The sequence below is a fragment of the Columba livia genome, chromosome 4, assembly GCF_036013475.1.
Source record: "Columba livia isolate bColLiv1 breed racing homer chromosome 4, bColLiv1.pat.W.v2, whole genome shotgun sequence".
Taxonomy (NCBI): Eukaryota; Metazoa; Chordata; class Aves; order Columbiformes; family Columbidae; genus Columba; species Columba livia.
Window position 1 is genome coordinate 45,862,704 of NC_088605.1, and position 19,831 is coordinate 45,882,534.

The window sequence follows — 19,831 nt, forward strand, 5'->3', positions numbered from 1 at the left end:
TTCTAAAGCATTACAAGGACACCAAGAAGTTAACTGAGATCATAAATTTCTGATGGGAATGTTTACTTGTAAAAAAATGAGAACTACAGGTCCAGGGTGAACACTACTAATAATAGTATTAAACAGCACATAAGAGTGACATTTTCTTACACAATATAAATGAAGAATTTTTTTCCTAGACTGCCATGAACATCCATATTTCAAATTTGCATTCCTTTAAAAAGGCAATTAAAAAGTCTGATTTCTTTCAACAGACAACAGAAATCAACTGTATCACGATACTTTATATGTTGCTAGAGATTAGCCCTTAAACCATTTCCACACATCAAATGGACCAGTCACTCAACCAGTCAGTCACTGGACACACATTATGCTGTGTGTAAACTTAAAAGAAAAAAAAAAGAAAAGCTTGAAATCCCTTGCCTCCAATACCACTTTTAAAATCTTGTGTATCTTCAGTCTAACCTCACTAGCTTGGGAGGACGCAACAGATTTGCCCCATTTTGACACACTGCCCTGTGGAGTTTGCACTCTAGCTTGCAAGTTAAGCAAGGACAGATGATGCTCCTGCTCAAGGTGCTGTGCTAACCTTTACTGGAGGCTCTGAAACCGAACAGGGATCCCCAGCATCAGCAGTGGGACTACTGAAATAGGTCCTCATGTTAAATGTGGCTGGCTGGCTAGGCTTGAAACCAAGCTGGCAATGTGCCTCTGCCATTAGTGGCATGAAGTAATGGCCATCTCAGCCCCACCTCAACCCCAGATCAGGAACTGGGAGTGGAAGCCACCTGGAGCATATTTCTAGTTATCACTATGTCTCAAATAACTAAATATAAACCACCAGTACAGCTGCCAGAAACGATCCATCATCTCCAGAAAAAAATAAGAGATTGTAATTATGTCAAGCAGGCAACTCGTCTGTCAGAAATAATCCCAGGCTAATGCCATCCTGTGGCTAACAGAGAGGACAGGTTCAAACCAACAGATGTTGCACTGGATTATTTTTAGCCCAAATCAGTTTGCAAACTGCTCACAGCTCAGGCACACAGACTGACACAGTAAGTGGCTGGTGTAGTGATGAAGAAGAGCAATGTGATAGAGGGGCTGCAAAAGATGTGCGCATCAAATCCCAGCTTTAGACTCAGGAGGACAAGACATCTTGAACTCAAGAGCAGATGAGTGTGTGGGTGAAGAAAGCAGGTGTCTATTTGCAATTGTCACATATATTTTGGTTATTCTGCTTATGAAGGCAAGTGAAAAATCTGCCAGAGTATCAGGATAATTTTGAAAATAACCACAACCTCTGCCCTTTTGCAACGTGTGCCTTGCCTTGGGGTGCAGGGGTTGCCAGCTTGTTCATGCACAACTTCAGGCTCCATCAAACTAACATCCTGTGGACCTAAACTAAACACACTTTTTTAACCAGAAGGCAGTTAGTTACCAGATAGGACAGTTAACATCTCATATCACACTGTTTTCTCTTGCTTAGAGACTGAACTTCAGTCCTGGGAGTATTTTTCCACATTCTCCTCATTTGGTGTGGTTCTCTGAAGAGGTTTTTATCCTTGAAAACTCATGAAGAACACAACACTTAAAAGCTGTAGCTGTTCTTCCCAAAACAATCGCAAAGGCCGAGGATTTCTACAAGACCAGGCTGAGCAGCGGGTACTCAAGCCCTCAGTGCGGGAGCCACTGCCCAGGCGCCATCTCTTCCCTCATCGACCTGGGGCAGATTCAGTAAAGCACCAGGTGCCTTTCGGAAAGCTGAAGATTGCGCTCTTCTGGTCGGTACCCGTCACTGCAGCCCTCTCGTCACCGGGGACGCCGTATGGGGTGACCGCCCCCAAGTGTCCCGCGTGAACACCGCCTCCCCCCCCAGTCCGACCGCACGCTCTGACAGCGCCCGCGGGGATCGAACCCACAACCGCCGCCCCGCCGCTGGGCTGCGGGTGGGCCCTGTCCCTCCTCCTGTATCTAACCCGCCCCCCGCGCGCGGCGGCGCATCACTTCCGGTGCGGCGCGGGGCAGGCGCCGGAAGAGCCTCCATAGGTGTTGGTGGAGAGCTGCGGCGGGGGGATTTCGCTGGCGCCATGGTGGAGGTGAGCGGTGGGAGTGTGGGGTCGGGCCGCCGGTGGGCACATCGCGTCCTCGCTGTCTCGGCGTTGAGGTGCCCTGGGCGAGACTGGAGAGAGCTGCCTCGGGTGGATCGGGCCTGTGATGGGGCTGGGCGGGGCGGCGGGGGAAGCCGTGCGCGGGCCGCCGGGCGCCGCACCCCGGGCCCTCACTTCCCCTCTGATAGGAAAGGGCCGCTGTGGGGGGTAGAGCACGACGGTTCCTTCGCCTTCCCAACCGTGCCGAGTCCGCCCCGGGGCCGCCCCTCAGTTCAAGAAGGAGACAGAACTGCTCGAGAGAGTCCAGCACAGGGCAACGAAGATGATTAAGGGAGTGGAACATTTCCCGTGTGAGGGAAGGCTGGGGGAGCTGGGGCTCTTTAGCTTGGAGAAGAGGAGACTGAGGGGTGACCTCATTAGTGTTTATAAATATGTAAAGGGGGAGTGTCACCAGGATGAAGCCTGGCTCTTCACGGTGACAACCAATGTTAGGACAGGGGGCAATGTGTACAAACTGGAACACAGGAGGTTCCACTTAAATTTGAGAAAAAACTTCTTCACAGTGACAGAGCACTGGAACAGGCTGCCCAGGGGGGTTGTGGAGTCTCCTTCTCTGCAGACATTCAAAACTTGCCTGGACACCTTCCTGTGTAACCTCATCTAAGTGTTCCTGTTCTGGCAGGGGGGTTGGACTAGATGATCTTTTGAGGTCCCTTCCAATCCCTAACATTCTGTGATTCCCATCAGTCTGAGCGCTGTTGCCTCCGCCTGGCCTGGGCTGTGGTGCAGGTCCGTGTGCTCAGCCTGGGTCTGGAGCAGGAGTCGGCTGCATGTGGCAGCTTTGCTCTGCCAGACTTATCCTGGATATGGAATTGGTGCTGTGGGCTGGTGGGATGATGCTGTGGTGCCCGACCTCTGGTGACTTAGTGACTTTGTAATCTAGTCAAGAAAACGATAGTTTTCTTATGAGGTCTTGGAAGTAAAGGTGGGGAGAAGGCTACTGGTTTGGTAGGCTGGGGGATAGTTACTGTGAGGTGAATACTGTGCACTTCTAAAAGCAAGTGTTGTTGTCAGAAACATGGAAAAAGACACAAAGACTGCTGCCCAATGTAACAACTACTAGCCATTTTTTACAGAGCAGCATCTGTCAAAAAATATTTGTAGATGTTTCTTCCCTGTTGGGGAGGCATTGTGTTATCTGCTACTCATGTGGTGATTTCAGCAGCTGTTGTTGATTAGTAATTTCCTGCTGTAATTCTTATTTTTCTCTCCAGTTGTATGAAATTCTTAATCCAATCCCAAATGCTGTTGGGTGGAGGGTTTGTTGGGTTTTTTGTTTTGTTTGTTTGTTGTTGTTTTTCCCCACTTAATACCTGGAGCTTGCAGGAGCTCACTGAGAGCAAATAACTTTGTGTGTGTGCGACTGAGTTGGGAGGGTAACAGCCACTGCAAAATGGGTTGGTGAGTGGATGACTTCCAGGGCAGGAAAACAGAACCTATGAAGAGCTTAACAGGGAGAGCATCTGTGTAGTGAACCTTAGAGACTGAGCAGATGAGCGATATCCATTGCTAAAAGTTATAAATATAGCTTCTGGTTTGTTGCCATTGTAGACAGACAGAACAAATACAGTCATGCAGAGAGTTTGGTTTTGTACCTAAGTAAGCAGGCTGAGATTTCTAATGATTATTTTGCCCAGTGGAAGGAAAATATTAATAAAAACGTGAATTGTGGTATTGATAATTTTATATACGTTAACAGCTTTTTAATGCTGCTTTTTTAGTTCTCAAATGAGATTTTAAGTATGTTTTAATTTTAGTATCAAAAATTATAAAATTAAAACAAGTTGGGTCAGGTTTGATCCCAAGTTTTATCTCAGTAAACTGTGCTGTGGTTATGTAGAGTGCCACTGCACAGAAGCCTGCACGCTCATGGATTTGTCATGTAGATGCCAGTGCAGAAAGTTTGGTCAAAGATTTTTGGCTTGCTTTTCAGAGTCTTGTCAGTTTCCAAGAAAGGGAGTGTTATTTTGAGTAAACACTGAATTAAAGCGATCAACAGATAAACTTAATTTTTTAGTTTCAAAGAAGAGCGGTGTTTTCTGTGAACTAAATAGTTCTGTATCACCTAACAATACGGAAGTATTAATTGCTACTCAGTTCAATTTATGTTTCCATTTTCAGTGTTTCATTTAGTTATATATTTAAATATTGTTTATTTTAGGAAGTCCAAAAGCATTCTGTGCACACGCTTGTGTTCAGATCTTTGAAGAGAACCCATGATATGTTTGTAGCTGATAATGCCAAGCCAATCCTGTTAGATGAAGAAAGGTAAGTACTGCAATCAGTACTGGTATGCCTCAAAGTTTTAAATTATGTTAGTGATAGCTCCATCCAAGTCAGAAGTTCACATGTTTTTGTACAGTTAACAGTGTTGTTTTGAAAAAAAAGTACTAGAATTGTCAAGTCACATAAAACCTTCTCTAAAAGATTTCAAAACTTGAAAACAATCCAGAAATAGGGGTTTAATCAGTAGTATGCTTTATTCTTTCAACAGTCACAAAGTAAAGATGGCAGTCAAGCTGCGTACAGAGTATGGCTCTGTGTTGCATATGCCTACTCTTAAAGAAAACTTGAGGGAGAAAGGAGGTCCAAACACCGGGGATCCTTATGGACACAAACAGTATCCTGGAAATCAAGGTTAGTTTAATTGTGGTGCTGTATTTTTCCTTTCTTTTGTGACAGTCTCACTGATGAAAAATCTGAAGAATGCAGTCCAATGTTGATCCATTGGAGATAGATGGAAATCAAAATACCATTTTTCATATATTTTTCAGACTTCCTTTAGCTATGCAACTATTAAACCAGAAAACTTAAAAAAAACCAACAAACAACTGGGGTTTTATTCAACCTATGTTTGGTTATATATCAACTGTGTATGTCTTAAGTAGATCACATATACAAACTTCTAAAGAATGTCAAATGCCACCTTATTTTAATTGAGATTTTTTTTTCCCATTGTACTTTATTTGGAAGTATTCTGAGAGTAGAAGATGTTGTGTTGTTTGGTTGGTTTGTTGGGTTTTTTTTAGGAAGAAAATAACGTTTTTCTCTTCTGATACCTCACACAATCAATTGTCTTGAGTAGTTTAGGTTCTAGACACCACTGCTATTTGTATACTTGAATCCTTTTCCATGATAACTACTTCAAAAGGCATCTTTGGCAGTCTGAAGATTTTTATCTTGACAGAGAGTTCCTCTTGATAAAAACTGGTGTCACCATTTTAGAAGCGTTATTTTTACTCTTGAGTTTAAGAAAACTGAGGTAACCAGAACAGATCAAATTAGTGAAAATAAGAAATGTCCAAATATAGAACATTAGCAGGAGAAACCAGTGATTACTTCTATGTATGACCTGCTCTCTTTTCCTGTATTTCCTGTTTGAAATACATCATTTGCAGTGCAATATAAAATGTGTAATCATTAATATGTCATTCTCTTGCTCTTTAGGAGAAGAACTTGAGTATATGATAACTGGTACACATCCATACCCACCTGGTCCTGGTAAGTAAAATTCTCTGAGTGCTTGCATGGGATTTTTGCCTTCTTGTAAGAACTAGACATCATACTTGCTGGAGCAGGCTTCCTGTCGCCATAAATCCTTAGCTGACAGTAATGAGAAATGCCATTGAAATCTTTAATAACATTGATGCAGGGAGTTTTGTGGCTGATAAGTGTTCTGGGATAAACTGCACTAAAGGATCTAAGTTAGCAAATACTTCTCAATATCGTGTTTATTTTTGTGATGTTTGGATTTCCCTAGTAGTTGAAACTGAATTGAAAAAAAAAAAGAGAACTGCTGCTCACAGTTAAGGCTTTTTTTTTTTTTGTTTCCAATGACAGAATAGTACCATTTTCTGCTCTAGAAATTGTGTACCTATATATATAGTAGAATCAAAATGGAAAGGATTTGGGCCAAAATAAAAATTTCAGTACATTTGACTTGCACATGAAAAATGATGTCATTGAATGATGGCATTTAATATTACAGGGTTGTGATGAGTCCTTGTTTGCAAGTGTATGTGTATATATGTGTTTGAATAATATACTTGTCTGGATTTTCTTTCTAACAAAATTGTCTTTGCGGTAGTTTTTGGTTTGTGGTGGGGCTTTTTATTTGTTTATTTGTTTATTTTTATTTTTTTCTTCACTCCAAGGTGTGGCTCTAACAGCAGATACTAAGGTCCAGAGGATGCCAAGTGAATCTGCAGCACAATCCTTAGCAGTAGCACTTCCTGCTTCTCAGTCCAGGTACTGCTGTGTTACCTCATTAACACTTTGTTCAGTGTGATCAGGCATAATTTTTCTGTACATGTGTGTTTTGTTCTTCTTTTTTTCCTTGGCTGTCGTGAGAGATAGTGGGTAGAAGATGGAACAAGGGAAATTCTGTTTAGATACAAGAGGAAAAAGTGGGGCTTGCTTTGCGATTGTCTTTTACCTTGAGGTGGTCAGGCACTGGAACAGGTTGCCCAGAGAGGTTGTGGAGTCTCCATCCTTAGAGATATACAGCACTGGACTGGATGCCACCTTGTGATACCTTATCACTTACTTAGTGAAAAACAAGGCTAATGCCTATCCATCAACCATTCTTGTTCAACCTAGGCTGGATGCAAATCGGACAGCTGCTGGTGTGGGTGATATTTACAGGCACGCTGGAATACCTGAACGTTCACAGCCTCCTGGGGTGAGTTTGTTGCATATCTGATGTGGCCAGTACATAGTGTTCACCAGATTGCTTCTGGATTCATTTGTGTGTTGTGTGGAGATCTCCTGACTAACTACATTTAATCATTGTTCAGATGTCGGAGCAAGAAAGCTTTAGGTTTTAGGCAAAGAGGTGAGTTGTAGAGTATGATAATAACCTTCCTTTAAACCTACAGGCTATGGTGGAAGCTGGTGGAAACAAAAATTCTGCACTAATGGCAAAGAAGGCTCCAACCATGCCCAAACCTCAGTGGCATCCACCTTGGAAACTGTACAGAGTAAGTTACAGATGTGTGACATAAACACGCATGTGAAAGTAAATGAATGCATTATGTTACATAAAGACCTCACAGCATAATCAAATTAAAAGTGATCACAAATAAGTTTTATATGCACACTCTCTTCTTAAATAGCAAAGATTGGATTACAAACATTTTTCATTCTATTTAGCAAAACGTTTTGTGAATATTATTGATTTTACTCTTTTGTTTATGTAGGTTTAGCTGTGTTATGATAAATTAGAGTTGTTTTTTGTTTTCTAGTCAGATTATTTGGTAGAGGAACTCAAAGGCAAGGTGCAGAATTTGATACTAATAGTATGTTAAAGAAATACTTTAGCAATGTTAACATAATGAAATTGTCTCTAAAAGGTAGTCAGTGTCTGAGTCAGCCACACATCTTTTACTTGCTGTGAAAGTGGGAAAAAAAAAAAGCTGAAAACTTTAATCACAAGTTATCTTTGCAGTTCAGATTCTTTGACTTCTAATTGTGTTTTTGAATTAGTCTGATTTGCCTTTTCATTTTCTTAAGCACTAATAATACCCTTTCTGCCAAAATCTCATATCATCTTTAAAAAAATTTGGCAATGTGAATGACAGGGTAGCTGAGTTGAACAGAAAATCTCTAAGCATATGTATTAGTTCAGATGTCTTTAACTTTTCAGGTGCATCTGTTTGCATCTGTACATGTATGTTTTTCTAAGGGCTGATTCTTACTATGAAATTTAAGCAATTTCATATTTTGTATGAGAAGGGGTGAATATTATGTTAGTAATGTCAGGCTTTCCTGATATTTAAAAATCTCATGTTCTGGTACCAGAGTTGTATTGTTTTAGTGCTGTTCATCTAAATATAGCACCATATGTAGCCATTTAGATTTTCGGAAGAGTCCTGTGTGCTGCGTTAGTCATAAATCTTAAGGCTAATCTTGAAGTAGTTTTTTTAAAAAACACATGAGCTCAAAAGGATATATACGTTTTTTAAATACAGCACTATTAGAATGTGTTCTTCATAAAATCTAAAGCAAATGTAATCTGAAAAAAAAAAGTCAACAAAATAAACCTATGAGAGATTTAAGGTAAACAAATGAAAAATAACTTCTTGTTAGGAGCACTTGCTTTTCAGAGAGAGAATGTAAATACAGTTCAAGTCACTGTACTAATTCTATGTGTCAGCAGTTTTAGTGGAGATTTGCTGTCAAAATCCTTGCACAACAGGACAAAAGCTTGTTCAGGCAACTCAGAAGTAGAAACACAGCTGGAACACCAGATGTGGATTTCATCTTACCTGTTGCTTAAGATCTACATTTCAACTGGTCTTCTGAAGCTTGGTTTGAGGCCATTTGTGAAAAATGGGGAATTAAAATAGGTCGGATAACTTATTCCTTGGATTTCTGCCCTGGAAATGCCAGTTTCTAGGCCTAGACTATGAAGTAATCAAGATAGCCACCTCAAATGTATGTGGCCGTGGTCTCGTCTAGTCAGAAGAATCCACTTTGGCTTTCCAAAGTATTTTTGCCTTTTTTCTGCCTAAGAACTTTTTGTGTGTTATAGGTTTTTTTGAAATGAGCTGTGTGACAGTACATGAAGTATGACATCCAGTGAAAACAACTGGGTGGTTTGATTTTAGCTCTCTGACTTTGGAGAAATTGGAGAAATGGAAAAGCTGCTGTATGCAAGCTTTCCTTGTGAGATCCATCTCTAGTATTTTGTTGCCAGAAAGTTTCCAACATACTTATATTACTTCTTATTTGGGGAAAAGGAGGTGGTGGCGTGCTTTTACAGGTGGATATTCTATGGCAATGTGATTTAATAACCATGATTTTATATAATTGTTCTTTAACTATGATTATATAAGCACTATACAGCAGCATAAGGAACTTGTGCCTTAAATATAGTCTTTTCTCTGCAAAGCCTCAAGTGTTGAACCACAGAGTTATGGACTCTTGAAGGATTTGAAAAAGTGCTTATAGGAGCAGGGTCTTTCTTTACTGCAAGGTCCCCAAGTCTAGTGTGTGACGTGAGTTTCTAGTAGTCTTTTCATTTAACTAAGGTAGAATTCAGGCTCTCTTCAGATATAATTTCACATTTCACCTTTTTTGGAAGCATGTGTTTCTTGGTGAATGCTAACAAATTCCAGTGCTGGAGAATGAAAATTATGTTGAGATATGTATGTGTATTTTTTCTGATTTAGAAAAACTTCTGTTTTTTTCTAAAGGTTATCAGTGGTCACCTGGGGTGGGTGAGATGTATTGCAGTAGAACCCGGGAATCAGTGGTTTGTCACTGGCTCTGCTGACAGAACTATAAAGGTAAGAGGTTGGAAGAAATCACTGACGAAGTTTGGGAGGATGATTTTTTTTTGTTCTCTTGTTTTAAAAGTCTTCAGCCCTTGGAAACCATTTCTTAGTTACTGCTTGCAGAATAATGAACTGCAGAACATTTTTTCTTTTATTACCTACTCACAAAGGATTTGTGGAGTGTTACTTCTTCATATTTCATTTATTATATAGTAGTAACTGGAGAGCAAATGTTGGTGTTACTATAATTTTTAACTTAAAATGCAGCAGTATCAATTACATCTGGGCTGTCTACCCAGACTATCACTGTGTAGCTTTTACCTGTCTACCTCAAAATACCTATTTTGATGCAGATTTGGGACCTTGCTAGTGGCAAATTGAAGTTGTCTTTGACGGGACACATCAGTACTGTACGAGGGGTGATAGTAAGTGCAAGAAGTCCGTACCTCTTCTCTTGTGGAGAAGACAAACAAGTGAAATGCTGGGATCTTGAATACAATAAGGTGAGCTGTAGTTTGTTTAACTGGAATTAACTGGTGGTGGCAAAAATAAAAATCAAAGCATTTAGAATATTATTTCAAATATCCAGTTAAAGTGTGTGTACTTTTTTTATTCATCTAGGTTATCAGACATTACCATGGTCATCTAAGTGCTGTCTATGGTTTAGACTTGCATCCAACAATTGATGTACTGGTAACATGTAGCAGAGATTCAACAGCACGAGTAAGTATAACATTGTTACATTTTAACATCTTGATATGTGTGTTTTAGCATCTTCCGTTTGTAAAAGTGAATACTTACCAAAGTTAACAGTAATCAAGATGAAAATAATAATTTATGTTTATGTTAGCTTTGTCTTCCATTATGGATAAAACTGAAGCCTGAATACACAAAAATGCAGTATCATGTCAGGAGAATGTTTTATTTCTTAATTTGGTAGATAGACTATGTGGTGTATATATAGGATCACTTAGTATTTAGAAGATGTTATGGTTTTAAAGTGACTTTAAATTATCTGTTTGTTTAGAAATTCATTAGCAGGCTCACTGCTCCCCTTTACATTGGCCAGCTGAGACAGTTGTGTGATGAATTGTTGGATGAAAAATAAAACCTAAATGCCATTGTTTAATCTGAGGAACCATGGTTAAGAATTCATGTAATCAATGACAATGCCTAAAATATATTAAGTATGCACCTGTTATTGACCTTGGTGACATATTTACTGTGAATTCATAGATTTGGGATGTGAGGACGAAAGCCAGTGTGCACACACTATCAGGACACACAAATGCAGTAGCAACAGTGAAATGCCAAGCTGCAGAACCACAGATTATTACAGGTATAGTGGGCATGGCTTCTCAAGTAACGTGATTGAACAACCTAATCCTGAATGTATTTGTTCAGTAATTATGTGAGGTTCATCATGTTATCTTTGTTAATTTAATCAATGTCTCTTATTAGTTTTCTGTTGAAAATAGACCATTCAATTATTATTTCATGCTATTCATGGTATTTTTAAGGAAATATAGCTATGCATTGTTTGAACATTTTTCTGCACTACTTTAGTTTCTGGTGTTTACATTTTTTGTTGTAATATGTATTGAGACTTGCATTTTCTGTGATACTTCATAGTTTCCCCCATTTCAGTTAAGAAGTGTCTAGTACTATGGTTAAATATAAACTTCCTCTTCTTTCCCATTATGTCAAAATCTAGCTTTGCTGTGTAACTACTTAGTTCTCAAATTCCAAACTGTGTAAAAAGACAGAATCTTTCTCTTCTGAGGTGTCATTAGTATAATATTTTTCTGTTTCACATATAAAGTCTTGGCTGCCCTATCAAAATAATAACAATGATAACATGAATATGATGGTTTCTGCTATTTTTTAATTTTCATTGTAGGCAGTCATGATACTACCATACGGCTGTGGGATTTAGTGGCAGGAAAAACGCGTGTTACTTTAACAAATCACAAGAAATCTGTAAGAGCAGTAGTGTTACATCCAAGACAGTAAGTTTTCCTCATTCTTTTATACTTTCACAGTTCATGACTTTGGGTGGTAACATAAAGCCAACATGAGTGATGGTCTAGAATGGTAGGACATAATAATGTGAAAAACTAATGAGCTTAGGCGGGGAAAAATGTAATGAAATATAGCAAGGGGAAGTGTAGAATATTGCATCTGGGTAGGAACAACGCCAGGTTCCAGTATAAGTTGGGGAATGACCTATTAGAGAGCAGTGTAGCAGAAAGGGACCTGGGGTCCTGCTGGACAGCAGGGTGACCATGAGCCAGCACTGTGCCCTTGTGGCCAGGAAGGCCAATGGCATTCTAGGGTGTATTAGAAGGGTTGTGGTTAGTAGGTCCAGAGGGGTTCTCCTTCCCCTCTACTCTGCCCTGGTGAGACCACACCTGGAATATTGTGTCCAATTCTGGGCCCCTCAGTTCAAGAAGGACAGGGAACTGCTGGAGAATGTCCAGCACAGGGCAACAAAGATGATTAAGGGAGTGGAACATCTCCCTTATGAGGAAAGGCTGAGGGAGCTGGGTCTCTTTAGCTTGGAGAAGAGGAGACTAAGGGGTGACCTTATTAGTGTTTACAAGTATATAAAGCGTGAGTGTCACGAGGATGGAGCCAGGCTCTTCTCAGTGACAACCAACGGTAGGGCAATGTGTAATGGGTTCAGACTGGAACACAAGAGGTTCCACTTAAATTTGAGAAGAAACTTCTCAGTGAGGGTGACAGAGCACTGGAACAGGCTGCCCAAGTGGGTTGTGGAGTCTCCTTCTCTGGAAACATTCAAAACCCGCCTGGACATGTTCCTGTGTGACCTCACCTAGGCGTTCCTGCTCCAGCAGGGGGATTGGACTAGATGATCTTTTGAGGTCCCTTCCAATCCCTAACATTCTGTGATTCCGTAAAAATGCTGTAAAATCTACATAGCAGTTTTCAAATACTTCCACTGCTCTGTGCTACCACAGTGTTGGCACTGGCATGCATTAGCAATCCTGAGAATGTCTTAGACCCCACGGAGTTATGTATGTGCTTTTGATGCAGTCCTCGAAAAATCAGTGACACTGGGCTTTGTAAGGCTAATAATAAATATGTAACTGAATGATTGTTAGAACAAAGTGATGTAGTTTTGTAAAAGGTTATGTGTGTGAATAAATGCTAAAGGATTACTACCAAGGCTTTTTTTAATATTGGCTTCACTGCGCAAGACACTTCAGTCTAACTGGTTTTGAAAAGAAACTTCTTGTGAGTGTTTCATCTTTGAAGGTGGATGTTGTTGGAAGTGCTCTGAATTTAGATACTATATTTTGATGCATCAGCAGTTGCCCATTTGGATAACTCCCCATTAAAACAATGGAGAAGGGGATTTTACATAGAACTGTGGTACTGCTACACCTTCAGTATTTTAAAACGAAATTTTTTCAGTGCACAAATTCAGAGTATTTGACATGAATTAATTCTAATCCAGTCTGTGTGTTTGAAAAATTTACAAAAATTTCATGCTATACTTGTTAGCTGTAGCAAAGAAAAACTCTATTTTTACTTACATTCTGCAAAAAAACCCCTCAAGTTTCAGATTCATTGATCATATCTCTTTGAAAAAAAAATACTTGAAGTGTTTTTATCAAGCAGTATCAGCCTAATATTTTTATATTTCAGTATTTCTATTTTTTAAGATTACAGATTTTTTTTCATAATCTGTTTTGTTATTGAAGATTCTATTAAACAGACAGCAAATTGCTTAAATGTTGTGGCTTTTATGTGCTATCCCAATAACTTCGTTTGCACATGTTAAAATGAGGGAATTGATTATTTTAATGTAACTCAGTAAAACAAATTATCTTTTGTAGTTCACTTTTTTGCAGTGCTTTTTTCTTGGTTTTGTTGTTTTGGAGGACTATCCAATACTGCATTTATTGTTCTGTGTCTTTTCCCCCCTACTCCGATACCTTTGCTGATGATGCCCTTACACCTGAAAGTTTGCTAGAATAGCAACTGACAGGAACTTAATGTGCACTTTCCATCTTTGTTTGCATATTAGCATTCTATACAGCATACGATTTATAAAGTTCAGGTAGTTTATGGGAAAGAAAGAAAACAGTAGGGAAAGGTGGTTCATTACTTCATCAAATGCTTCATTCTATGTGAAGTTAAAATGCCAGAAAAGCAGTTTTAGTGTTAAGTAACTTTGCAACTAGCATATAACAGAAGTTTCAATGAAGGATGTTTGCTATGGCTATTTTGAACTTTAATATACTGTGCTTATTTTCTTTCAGTTACACATTTGCATCTGGTTCACCAGATAATATTAAACAGTGGAAATTCCCAGATGGAAACTTCATTCAGAACCTCTCTGGTCACAATGCAATTATCAACACACTGGCTGTAAATTCTGATGGTGTTCTGGTCTCTGGAGGTAAAAATGAGAAATACATGTTCATATTTCCCCTCTCCACTCGCCAACATATATTTGGCTAGAGGTCCTTAAACAAAGATGCTTGCTGAGCTCTCTTTTACCTGAGGCTATAAACCTGCTACAGCATACAGCTTAATTTTATAGTGAGTAGGGTTGGTTCTGTTTTCTTGGATGTTGTTGAGCTCCGTGCACAAAAATGTATTTGGAACATATTTTAATCTGCAGCAGGGAAGAGGTTTCCTCTTCTCAGCAGGCTGCTGCCACAAGGCTCCTGAGTCCATCCTCTGTGATCTCCTGAGCCTGAATCAAAAGTTTTAAGAATTTAATAGTCATCTGATACATTAGAGTATTGTTAGTGATGCGTGAACCCCCAAAGTCTTTGAACTACTAGTTTGTATTCATGTATCTGTGTCGTGGGGGTGGGAGGAGAAACCCGAATGCTGTGTCTGATCATGAATAATTTCAGGTAAGAAAATTTATTTCATAATGCGGGTAGGATTTTTCTATATATTAGTTACCCAAGCACTGTAATAAAAATATTTTGGTGGAAGTATGTGCTACTAAAACCGTTATCTCTGATGTTTCTGAGAGTTCTGTGTATAAGACAAAGGATATAAGTAGACCATTTTAGTGACAAGCTTTTTTGAAAGTAGCTTCTGGAAATCCCAGCTGAAAACAGATCTTTTTGTTAAGGCATTGTGTCTATGTAGTGGGGAGATAAGTGTGTTTTTAATCTAGATGCTGTTGTAAACAGGAAATCAGTACATAGTGTGGAAAAAAGAAGTGCTAATTTTATGGCTTGAGAGCTGAGCTCTAGAGAAACAGTCCAAGATTGCATTGAAAAGAGAGTTAAAGCAGGAGGTTAAACCCAAATCTCTGAGGTCCTAGACCAGATGCTTAATCATGAGATGGTCCTGAGAGAGCTCTAGCAGTCGGAGGAAAGTGAATTAATAGGCTAGACTGTATTGTTCCACATAACTTGCAGAGCCTGAGTTTTCAGCTTTTGGTTTTCCTTGTCTAATCTGTTGGGTAGTTGCGAACAAGGATGGGACTCAATTCACAATATCACATATGATAAGACAGTTTAAGATGGGTTCCATGAATTTGCAGAAGCAGATACTTATGAAAAGCATATCTGTATTTGTAACCAGAGCCTAACAAAAAAAGTAACAGTTAAGTTACACTTTGGAACCCTGAAATGTGTTTGATCCCAGGTGTTCTTGGTCCCATTGATACAGTATGTCCTGTAGGCTTGGGATGTGGAGTGAGATGGAAGTGTGCTAAGCAGGAGTTGGAAGATAGCTAATTATATTGTCAGCTTACCCTAGTTATGTTTTCAAGTACATATAAAGGAGGCCCTTGGTTTTAAAATACGGGTAATCCCTCTTCGACAACTGGCACATTCATAGTGAGAGCAAGAACTTGACAAAATACAGGACTGGGCTAATATTTCATCCTTTATTGTTTTGAAGACACTTCTAGAAGGTCTTTGTAGGACTGTTTTGTGTTAGTCGTAGTTGAGGCTTTATAAGAACTTGTTCCTTGTCCACCAAAATCCCCCTATTGTTTCGTTAATATTATTTGTGGCTTTTTAAAAAATAAAATTTGAATATTTATTCCCCTGCTTTACATCCTCGTGCTATCTACAGCAACTTCAAAGAAGTTGATGCTGAATTAAAATAAGTTGAGGTTACCTTGGAGTATTTTCCTGTAGAAACATCCTTCCTGAAGCATCTAGATTTCTTGTCTAGCTGGCAGCTGTGAATAGTTTTTTAATAGATCTGTTTTGGCTATGTAATGCTTTGGAGGTGGTTGTTTTTTGTAACTGAAAAACTGCTTTGAGAGCATTCTTCTGAATAGAGAGTTCAGATTGCTGTGAATACCCTGTGACTGATGCTGGTAGCAGTAATACTGACAGTGGTTTAAACTGTATTTGAAATAAAACTTCTGCAAACATTAAGCCTGTGTCCCATTACAGACTCCTGATATCTGTAATCTGTTTGACAGGATGGTGCCTCTTCATTCAGCTTTAGTGGAGCTACTGAACAGGGAGCTTGGTATTCAGAATGCTAGTCCTGACTGTGCTTCCAAAGCAACTTGCTGCCGTTGCCTTGTGATGTGGTGTATCATCTCCCTGGGTTATCTGATGCAAACCTGAATGAGATTCTGAGGAAGCTTCCATCAGCCTTCTTAAACAATACCTTGTAGGGTATACTGAGTTACTCTACATGACGATTACAGCTGATGTATGCTTGATGTTGTTCATGATAGTGTTTTTAGAAAACTGATAGAAATTAACTGGTTAAAATAGTAACTATGTTTGTTTGTTTGTTTTAGCTGATAATGGTACTATGCATCTTTGGGACTGGAGAACCGGATACAATTTCCAGAGAGTACATGCAGCTGTGCAGCCAGGCTCTTTGGACAGTGAATCAGGAATATTTGCTTGTGTTTTTGACCAGTCAGAAAGCAGATTGCTAACAGCTGAAGCTGATAAAACCATTAAAGTATACAAAGAAGATGATACTGCGGTATGTCAAAGTGTTTTTTTAATGTCTTTTTGTGAAATAAAATTTCAAGGAAATGTTACACATACCAGTAAGGGACATGCACAGACTTGTGTAATCCATTTTATTGAAGTTTGAAAGCAATGTTTACGCATAATAAGAGGACAGCAGTGAGTTTCTGCGCTCCTGATTTCTTATTAACTGCTATAGTACAAATAAGTGTCAGGTTATCAAGCCTTCTGCAAAAGTTCTTTGTGGTAAAGTCTGGAGAAATCTTAGTAGAGTAATGTACATTGTGTTTTGAAGACAGAAGAAAACTGTGCGTGGTTGTATTGATTAAAACGTGGGAATTAGCAAAAAGATTAAATTTTAAAGATTTATTGTACTTCTGAATATGATCTAGGTTAATCATTTTGCTTGACAGTTTTTAGAAGTGAGAGTAAATAACTTATTTTCAAACTCTTTTTTTCAAATCTGAATCCACTTACTAATGGAGAAGACATTAAATAAATTATTGGAGTTTATTAGAGTATGTCTTCATTATAAAGAATAGCAGACTTTTTATTAAACCTTGGGATTTTTCTGTTAATTAGACTTGGAGCAACTTAGTTGGTTATCCATTTTGCAGTTGGACAAACTGTAGACCCTGTGGCATCTGTCAGGACTCATCTAGATATTGCTGGAAGGACTGTCTCTGGAATTCCTGTTCCTGGGCTTTGATCACTGCAATGTTGTTTCTGAAATGCCGTTGGCAACCTGATGTTTGTCCTTGTTGGGAAAAAACCAACCAAACAAACCCCAACACAACAAGACTTATCACGTACTTCAGACAGTGGGGTGATATAAAAATTAATTGGGGTAAATTAATTACATAGTAGATTAGGTAATTATAATGTTACATATGAAGTAGAGTATATATACTATGTGAGTAATATTTTAAACCAAATCCTAATTACAGTTGAATGTAAAGTTACGAGTAATGCTTATGGGATTTTTCTTTTTTCCCTTTAGACTGAAGAAACTCATCCTGTCAGCTGGAAACCAGAAATTATCAAGAGAAAGCGATTCTGAGGCAGCAACATACTCTCTAATTTTGTTTTGGCTTTCCGGAGAGCATTCAGTCACATTCTGTTCTACCTAGAACAACAGAGCAGGAAGTCCACCAAGTCATTGCTGTTTCAGCATGTTTTATAATAAATTGTATTTCTCTTTCCTTTTGTCTTTTTTTGGTGTGATCCCAGCAAACCAGTTGCAGCTGTTAACTTTCTCTTTGTGGAGCATGTGTAGTTCATGACAAGGATAGATGTGTGTGTGTGTGTGCAGTTAATTTTTTATATGAATCTATTGAGTGTAAGTCTAAAAATACTTTGAGCCAGGTTTTCTGAAAGACCCTTGCTTGAGTCCAAAACTTAATTGCAAATTTATGCATAGAAGCCATCTACTGCAAATTTCCTGAGTGACACTTTTAGATTTTAGACCAGTATTGCTTACTGTACATATGCTAAGTATATACTGTAGTGGAACAGTATATAAATTACAGAGTAATAATCAAGAAAGAAGCAGGACAATATAATAATTATAATATAGTTTGCTTTATAAACACGGCCACTGGGTGTAGCTGCTATTGCTGTCATTGAATGAAATGGATCTTCAGAGCGCTTCTTTCCATAGGAGAGCTTTCATACATAACTATTCAGAGTGGACCTTCTATAGCAAGGACCACTGCAGATCATATTGTTCACAGTCATTACAGGGTTAGGACGAGTGGACCTTCTTTGTAAATCATCTGTTTGCTTTTTCCAGTTATCCAAAGTATAGATGACAGAGTACAGCAAACTTTTAAAACTGAGTTCTAAGAAGAAAAGCTTTTAAGTCATTCCAGCCTTAATTTTACATGTTGTCTCCCCGTGATCTTATGAAGGAAGTTAAAATAAATAAAAAAGTATTTCTGAATGATAATTTGTACTCCTGAAGGGACAAATCTTTCATTGTGTTTGCAAACAGTCATGTAACAAGCAGTAAACATGTAATCCTCCTTGCCACAGCTTATCTCTGCTGTCTGAGCTGCCCTGAAGCGCTTTCTATTCACAGGGGAAGAAATTAGTGAAGTAATGGAGCTGTTCAGCTGTTGGCAACTTTGCCAGCCCTGCTGGTACCTGCAGTGGCAAGTGCCATGCTGGGTAGATGCTGAGAATGGTTCTGTGGCCACAGCAGTGATAGTAAGCAGTTCACAATAACTATACTCTGCCAGTCTGACTTTTTCCAAATCTGGGATTTATGTTGGAGAAATGACAGTTACTTGCAATGTAACTTTAAAAAGCTAGTAAAACTAAGTGTTGTTTATATTATGAGAATTTGTCTTGTCTTTTATGATGCACAGGCGGTCTTGTATTTTTGAATGTTTGGCAATGTTGTTTTAAGGGAGTCTCTGCTGCATAAATAGCTGAATTTTGGCTTACAGCTATTGTCTGAAGAGTCCTCAAAAAAAAGGGAGGGGATTACTTGGTATTTGCAAGTTAAACAATTTTTATTTAGATGGTAATTTGAATTTTTCTGGATTTTTATTGCAGCTGTTTTCATTTTAACTGACATAACGGGAAAATTACAGGTTGTGGCTTATGCACATTTTATACTGCTGCTAATGCTTCATTCCAGAAATTGATGAAGTATTGGTGTTACGTAGAATGTTTTTGCTCACAGGGAAATCCTCTGTAGGAAAGCAGAGTAGAGATTAATAACATGAAAAAAGGGGTGGGATTTTTTTTTTCTTTGTCATGTGGTTGGTTTGTTTTTTAATGTCTATTTCTTTAGATAACTTGGAATCTGAAAGGGGAAATTAGCAGTTTTGGCTCACAGTTTTAGCATATTTTCTCTGTATTGGAACTTAACTTTAAAAACTGCATTTATTCCATTGTTTATCACTTTGAAGAGGGATCAGAAGGTCTCCTGCAGAGCCTGTGTTTCTTCCCTGGACTCTTGCAGGAATCGGTTAGCATGGCGTAGTTGTTGCCAGGACATTCTTTTTGTGCCCCGAGTAAAGATTTGGTTTGCAAATTAAAGGCTGCACACTATTATTTGGAATAATACTACTTTTTTGGCTCTATGTATGCTGTCCCAGTTCTAAGTGTGGGTTTTTTCTTTTTTTTTTTTTTTTTTTTTAGTTTTAATTATTTTCTTTAGCACTTGATTTGCATGTTCATTTTCTTCGTAGCAGTTTTTTCTTCCACTAGACAGTCATGTGTGATCACACATACTTCTATAAGTAGTATTTGTGACACGTGAAGACTATCAGATTTCATTTAAACGCTTCTCTAGTGCAAAGTAAGCCTAGATAGTGAGTTGTGATACACACAGATCTGATTGTGTGGGATATACAGTGACGTTAGATTTGTCCATGGAAGTCATAAGGTGAAGCAAAAGAGGAGCATCTGGTCCATTGGATGTATT

General features: G+C 38.8%; 1 protein-coding gene across 1 annotated transcript; it reads left to right on the top strand.

The window, feature by feature from the left end:
* Positions 1–1,925: 1,925 nt before the first annotated feature.
* PLRG1 (pleiotropic regulator 1) lies at positions 1,926–18,732 on the top strand. The gene is made up of 15 exons (XM_013372147.3): positions 1,926–2,099; positions 4,333–4,439; positions 4,666–4,808; positions 5,619–5,672; positions 6,326–6,419; positions 6,771–6,852; positions 7,049–7,150; positions 9,368–9,460; positions 9,802–9,951; positions 10,070–10,171; positions 10,685–10,787; positions 11,349–11,457; positions 13,738–13,877; positions 16,215–16,408; positions 17,396–18,732. The coding sequence occupies exons 1-15, from the start codon at positions 2,091–2,093 to the stop codon at positions 17,453–17,455; spliced, it is 1,542 nt and encodes a 513-aa protein (XP_013227601.1). The 5' UTR covers positions 1,926–2,090; the 3' UTR covers positions 17,456–18,732.
* The last annotated feature ends 1,099 nt before the right edge of the window (positions 18,733–19,831 follow it).